Raw genomic sequence first — 7,171 nt, 5'->3', positions numbered from 1 at the left:
AGAGCTGGATTTACATTAGGTCACATGACTTCCATGAACTCATGAGAATGATAAAGATCTTTTTATTTCCCTAACAGGTGCAACAAGACTAGCAGTGTTTAAGTCGATCACCTATGTGGATGTACATTGGATGTGCAGGGCCTCAGCAGAAGAATTCTGCAAAACAAGTTAAATCGTGTTAACTTGATGTGTTTTAGGCTTTTGCTTTGATTTGCTTCACCGAGGAAAAACAATCTAAATTGTAGCTTCATATACATCTGAAAAAAAACAAAAAAACAAAAACAAAGACATTGCTCGTTCAGTATTTAAATATAGAAAATAAATGAAAAATAACAATGATTGAAGTCCCTGGACTGGACATTATCCTGTTCATTCTAAATGCCCTCTGTTTAGTCTTCTGTCTGCACTCGTTTATGTTAAAAAGCATCCTGCACATACTGTGTGCACATGCAGGGACAGATTCAGTATTCTCATCCTATCCATTAACTTTGATTTAAACCCCCACAATAGATTCTTACAGAGGGTCAAAAGTGCACAAGTTTTTTGCCTACTTTTTGTCTTCGAAATGCTTTTGTGCTGTGCCTTAAAATGTAAAACGTGAAAAACATCTCAAAAAAAGATCACATTAAAACTGCAAATTAAATATTTTTGGTATCATACTCACCTTTTTGTAGGTTACAAGATGGGAAATTTGTCCTTTATAGCGTAAAGCAGTGGGAGGTATTTTTAGTTTTTATAGAAAAAACTCTCTATGAAAAATTTCAAACATTTCCTGCAGCATAAGCCACCGCTCTGTCCATCTCTGTCGTCAGTATGCACTGTATATACATTCAGTTGCACACTTAATTGAATTCACTTTTATCTTCCTGTGTAGTTTAGGCAGTGAGGTGTTTACATTCCTAGCTTATGACAAATTGTTATTTATCAGTGTTGTGACAAAAATACATTATCAGTATCAGGTTTTGCGTGGACTGAGGAAAAGAGGAACCTTATTTATCCTGACATTGTCATCTTATGTAAGTGTGCAGATGGTTTCCACACCGTGGGCAGGAATGATGCGCATCTTGTAGGCTTCGTACCATCAAAGGTATCAGACAGAAACCACAGAACAAACTGAAACACATGCAGAGAAAGAACAGAAGATGTTAAAGCTGGTTCACCCCTCTGACGTGTAAATACTCGTGAGTGTGTGCCTCTGTTGTCTCACCCCATCACTGCTAGAAGAAAACACATGCACCAGGCAGCCTTCCCAGGCTGGTATGTGACTTTAGTGGTGACAGAGTGGTGGCAGTGCGAGCAAACAACCAAACTGGGGAAATCTTCCAGATGCGACACTGAAACGTGATGAGGCCGTGGCTGTGTCACAACTACAGCTGGCTGAGTTTGTCTGACGCCAACAGACGGTGTTACACCAACTGCCATTCAAGGAACAGGAGGGAAAGAGGAGGACATCAGCAACAAACTATGAAGAAAATTAAATAACATTTCCACCTGCCCAGTTGGTTTGTGTGTATGCTAGAACAGAGGTAAAGATCCACCCTACATACTTTGTGTAATAGGATGGATTGTGATACCGGTGTGCGACGTTACAACAGTTGGCACTGTCAGGACAGGAAAAGGATCTGGCTGGACTGTTGTAAAAAAGAAAAAGGAAATACGTCCACATTAAATCTGTAAATGCATCGCTTTCTCTCCTTTTCAGCAAGTTAACAAGCAAAACTTTATTTTTAAAACAAACTTAATTCCAGGTGGAAACACAATGGTGCTGCACAAAGTGTGAGGTACAACCATAAGAATCAAATCCATTAAAAATAAAAGCTCATAAAATAATAAAATAAAATAATAATACTAATAGTAGACCATTAAATAGGGTAATGCATAGGAATTAAAATGAATAAAGAACTAATAATAGAATAAATTAATAATAGAATAAATTCAGAAAAATAGACCAATAAAAAAACAACACATGGGTAAAACAAACAAACAAACAAAAAAGAACAAATAATGGGCCTAGATAAAACAATAAACCAGCATAAGTAAAAACACACCTAAGTTAAAACCACTTAAGTAGTCTAAAATAAAATAGTCGAACCAGACTACTGGAATAAGCAGCTCAAAATAAATGTATTCAGCTTAACAATAAATTAATTTTAAAATTAATTAAATTAATAATGATACTGCTGGGGTAATTCTAATGTTATCACGTAACATGTTTCAGCGGCTTGGTGCATAAAAGCTAAAGACACTTTCAACTGTGTTCATGGAGACCTGGGTAATATTCAGCAGACCTGTACTAGATGACCTTAGGGGTCGAGCTGGCTTATAGCTCACACATATATTGGGGTGCCAGACTGTGTAGAGCCTTAAAAAACAGTCATAACATATTAAAATAAAATTTTCAAATTTACTCAAAGCCAGTGCAGTGACTTCAACACAGATGCTGTGTGGTCAGATTTCTCTGTTCTGGTTGGCGGCTGCATTGTGGAGGAGCCTAAGTCGGTTTATTTGTTTTTAAGGTATTTCTGTGAGCAGTGCATCACAGTTGTCCGGCCGACTAGAAATAAAAGCACAAACAAGTTTTTCAGCATCATCCTGAGATAAAAAGCTCCGTCCCTTAACAGTATTTCTTAGATGATGAAACCTGGCTTTGATTACATTGGTAATATGGCTTCGGAAGAACAGTGATATTAGACAGCCCAGTGAGGCTCGGAGGATGTGTACCAGAAAAGTTAAAGGTACAGTTCACCCCAAAATCACAATTACATGTATCTGTGTGTCCTCTTATCTGTAGTGCTATTTATCAATCTAGATTGTTTTGGTGTGAGTCGCCATAGATGCCAAGGCCCTAGAGGATATCAGCCGCAGAGATGTCTGCCTTCTCTATGTAGTGAAACTAAATAGAGTTGCTGTGCTCAAAGCACCAAATAATACATTTGAAAAGCTCTTCTCTTTCCAAAAATCATGACTCAGTTACTCAAGATAATCCACAGACTTTGTTGGGAGCAGTTTCATACAAGAATCTTTTTTCTACTGAGCTACACCCACCAACCGTGTCACTGCGCAGGAGGAAGTGTGCATCTGCTTATGGTACGGAGGCTCACGCTCATTAAAGCGCGGCATGTAAAGTACCACCTGATGAGGCGTGAAACAAACTGGGGAGGAGAAACCAGTGAGATTTCTTATTGTACCTGCTTCTCCGTAGGTGGGCGGAGGTGTTGGGGGGGAGTGGAGGGAGGTGGCGTAGGAGGGGGGAGGGGGGAATGCTGCTGTGCCCAGAGCAGGAGGGTGGAGACCGGCCTCCTCATATGAAGGGGGTTCCATCAGGAGATCATCCAGTCAAACAGGATCTAGTGCTAAAGAGGACAAAGAGCAGATAATTCAGACGAGATGAACACAAAAAGACAAGCTCTTGACGGTATTTAGTTCAGTGAACTTGGATTTTCTCCTTTTCGTTGAAGTATTTCTTTCTTTACTGAAGTCATTAATCAAAATCCAGTAGAAGATGAGATTTATCTCTGCTGAGACAAAGAGGGAAGTCAAAATCATGTCAGAGAACAGATGAAGAGTTGTGTATTCAACATTTTGAACTGAGCCACACTGATCACTTTTCTTGCTTTTTTTTCCACAGGAAGTTTTTTCAGCCACATCTCACAACATGCTTTATCAGCAGATGTAATTTGTTCAGTTGTCAAGAGACTGAATGAAGACTGGAAACAGACAACACCAACTGTCTGTGAAAAATGAAGCCAAACCGGTCACAGCATCAACTCAGAGGGGGTCAAAGTCATCGAGGAGTCAGTAGACGGGCAGAGAAAGATTGAGGAGATCATTGATATCCCCATTTAACAGAGGCCATCTTTGAAAACGAGCTACCATCCTATAATTTTAAGTGTATTCAAAAATCAACCCAGCTAATTTTCAGGTAATCTTGTTTTCTGGTTTTTTTTCATTTTTTTTGCAATTTGTGGGTCTTTTCTTGTCCACTTGCTTCCTATTTTTTTTTAAAGATATCAAACCAGTTTTCTCAGGTTTCAGAGGTTTAAATGCTTGTGAAAGGCATCTGAAGGCAGCACAAGAAAACTGATGTCACTCCAGGTGTTAAAGGGAAAAAGGAATACTAATCCACAAAATAACTGCTGGCAAATCAATTAGTCATGCTGTGTTACCTTGAATTTGTGGAGCATGTTTCCACAGAAAACACAAACATTTTGATTTACTGATTGATCGTGCAAATCAAAACTATATCAAAAGACCTGTTTACAAACTCTCACACAACTTCTGCAGCATAATCCAAGTCTCTAATATTAAGGTTTTTAGTGGTGTAATGTGAGAAATTTTCTTCACTAATTCAAGGTAACACAGCACGACTAACTGGTTTACTGGTTTCTGGAGGAAGTATTCCTTCCTAACTTTTCCTTGTAACAAAGATTTTTTTACACTGTGGTATAACTACTTTTACTTATGTAAAAAATTGTAGTACTTCTTCCCCAAACTCCATCTGTGGATGAAGATTGTCAGATTGGAGGCTCTGGAAAAAGCTTGTAAATGTAATGTGTCATATGATTCATACCATGTAGATCTGGACAGTGTTGCAGTTTCTATTTATAAAGTCTAGTGTTATTGTTGGAGGTATGTGGTCCTCCAGGTGCTCTCTTTTGTGATGGTAGTTTCACAGTTTTCAGTGTACTTATACTGCTCTGTCACTGCCGTCTGTAGTTCCTCACTGGCAAACACTACATTTCTCTCTCAGCCCAGTGTGTATGAGGACAGTGAACATCACACAGCTGTTCTTCAAGCTGTGAGTTGTCATGTTGCTGCAGTGGAAATCTGCAGCTCTGTTTTAGTTGTGGGAGTAACTGGTATCACCTCCTCCCTACTGCTGCGACAGATTAAACAATAGAGAGGCATGCTTGAGACCACGGTGTATATGCACCGGTTTGTACTGTCACAGAAGACGGTTAAAGTGACAGAATCAAAACAAACCAACACACACTGCAGCATGACTGTATCATCAAACACAACGTAGGCATCCTGTCAATTCTTCTCAATTACTGTCACAGTTACAATGTGGAAATCACTCCAAAAACACATGCAGTGCTACATTTACACCACAAAACACTGCATTTACACTAACACAAAATGTATGGAGTAGATTCAGAGAGAATATCTATACAACATATTTTTACTCTTAAACTGATGTGAAGTATTTTTGTGATGATGGAAGAAGTATTCAGAGCTCTTACTTGAGTAAAAGTAGAAATTACGCAGCGTAAAAATACTAAAAAAAAATAAAGTTAAAAGTAAAAGAATCACAATTGCTCTTAAGTAAAAAAGCATTAGCATCAAAATCCACTTAAAGTACCAAAATTAAACATATTCATAATGCAGAGTGGGCCATTTTTAAAAATATAATATACTGTATATTACATTATGTATTGAATTTATTGATGCATTAATGTGTTCATTTACTTTAACAGCTGGTAAAGTAAGCATCATTTCAACTACTCATTATATTGCTGTGCAGCTTAATCTTTATTAATACATTTATTTGTTGATTTATATTTTATATTAATAATTTGATTACCAAAGTATTTAAAGTTGCTAGATAAATGTACTAGAGTAAAAAATGCAATATAATATGATACAAAACTGGGTTACAAATGCCAGTGTGTGTATATGAATATTTTTTCGGGACTTAGGGATTTAAAGAATAGACATGGATTTTGTTTTTCTTATGTCTTTCATATAAATCTAAAGAAAACAGTACAAAACAATTAATGTAAAAAGCAATAAGCTAAGGCTCATTCTACACTTATTTGTTCAGAAAAACATGCTTTGGTTTGTAACTGCTTCATGAGTAATAACTGATTACTGTTTTTTTTTCTTGAGTGTACCTGAATTTTTTATGTTGGAAAAAAGGCAAACTAAACCAAACTAAAGTAAAGTAAAGTAAACCAAACCGAACCATATAGGGTGCCAGTAGCGCACCTGGTAGAGCGGGCCACATGTACAAAATGCTGTTCTTGTCGCAGCAGTGGTGGTAGTATCTGCTCTTAAATCAGAAAAAAACATAAATAAACAAACAAACAATCAAATGATTGACATTAAAAAAACACATAAGGATGCAAAACATATATATTAAAAATAAAATATTGACTTGTAAAATGTAATGGAGTAGAAGTAGCAGCATAAAATAGAAATACTCAAGTGAAGTACAAGCACCTCAAAATTGTACTCAAGTACAGCACCTGAATGAAAAACATCCCACAATCAGTATCATCTTAGCTCAAATGTTCAGCTTAATACTTCTTATAAATTCAAAATAACACATTATGACACGATTTCTTGCAAAAAAGTTACCTGAAACCAACAGAATCAGCCTTTAAAACACACCTGCTGAATGCAGCCAAGCGACAGCTCACATGGGACTTCTTCTCTTATGTAATAAAGATAGATCCAAAGCCGTGGTATCTGATCCAAACGGGCGCAGACCTGCCTCCACCATAAACAAACAGTCTGCTATGAGTCGCACTGTGTGCTCCTTCACTAATTAAACCGCGTGATGTGTGAGATATATCAGAGCAGTGGTCTTACCTTGAACAAATGAGGAAGCTTGACTGGCAGGAGGAAACATGTCCCATGTTGGTGAAAACCGTGACATCACAGCCTGTTGAGCCTGTTCTCCTCTGGAATTAGAAACATTTTACTTCTCACAAGTCAAAACCAAACCCTCTTTACCTGTTGACCGTGTACCAACTCACCTTGTTTACAGGCTTCCCTCGGATGAATATGCAAACTCATTCTGAGGTGGCACTTCATTTACAAAAAAGCAAATATCATCTGCAACACTGGCTCAGAATACATACATTATCTTATTTACCAAGAAAAGGATGTGGATATGATAATGATATTATAGGAAAAGTGATATGTGAGTATTAGAAAACAACAAAAAGTTTTATTATTACCTCTGAGCATTTTGTAGCTGTGAATGCTACATAAATACGCATCAGTTACCAAATATTTGCATTATCTTGGTTGAAAATGGTAGTATGGGAGTTCATATTATACCCATGATAATTTGTTATTATAAAGACATTCATTCATTCGTTTATTTATTCGTATTGATACAAGGTGGTCCAATGAGACAAGTTCACTCTTTTTTCCATGTTGA

The 7,171-nt window shown here is 37.2% G+C and overlaps 1 protein-coding gene across 5 annotated transcripts; it reads right to left on the bottom strand.

Moving 5' to 3' along the window:
* Window positions 1–740: 740 nt before the first annotated feature.
* si:dkeyp-75b4.8 (lipopolysaccharide-induced tumor necrosis factor-alpha factor homolog) lies at window positions 741–6,673 on the bottom strand. Of its 5 annotated transcripts, none has more exons than XM_042484292.1 (6): window positions 6,595–6,673; window positions 6,394–6,492; window positions 3,189–3,353; window positions 1,548–1,631; window positions 1,208–1,415; window positions 741–1,113 (listed from the first exon to the last, which is right to left on the bottom strand). In XM_042484292.1, exons 3-6 carry the CDS (start codon window positions 3,319–3,321, stop codon window positions 1,008–1,010), a joined length of 531 nt encoding a protein of 176 aa, XP_042340226.1. In that variant the 5' UTR covers window positions 3,322–3,353; window positions 6,394–6,492; window positions 6,595–6,673; the 3' UTR covers window positions 741–1,007. The 5 variants fall into 5 exon arrangements, with proteins under 5 accessions (XP_042340226.1, XP_042340227.1, XP_042340229.1 ...); XM_042484293.1 differs by lacking the exon at window positions 6,595–6,673 and adding an exon at window positions 5,989–6,047 and having other exon boundaries at window positions 6,394–6,579; XM_042484295.1 differs by lacking the exons at window positions 6,394–6,492; window positions 6,595–6,673 and adding exons at window positions 5,989–6,047; window positions 6,223–6,237.
* Window positions 6,674–7,171: the final 498 nt, after the last annotated feature.

Source organism: Plectropomus leopardus, chromosome 4 (assembly GCF_008729295.1).
Source record: "Plectropomus leopardus isolate mb chromosome 4, YSFRI_Pleo_2.0, whole genome shotgun sequence".
NCBI lineage: Eukaryota > Metazoa > Chordata > Actinopteri > Perciformes > Serranidae > Plectropomus > Plectropomus leopardus.
This window is presented reverse-complemented; position numbering and strand designations above follow the sequence as displayed.

Bases quoted from the DNA above. Each gene is read 5' to 3' on its own strand.
- si:dkeyp-75b4.8 (XM_042484292.1), bottom strand. From the start codon at position 3,321: ATGGAACCCCCTTCATATGAGGAGGCCGGTCTCCACCCTCCTGCTCTG. The intron at 1,632-3,188 runs GTACAATAAGAA...TTTTTACAACAG, and splicing joins GCCCACCTACGGAGAAGCAG to TCCAGCCAGATCCTTTTCCT. The intron at 1,416-1,547 runs GTATGTAGGGTG...CTTGAATGGCAG, and splicing joins AATCCATCCTATTACACAAA to TTGGTGTAACACCGTCTGTT.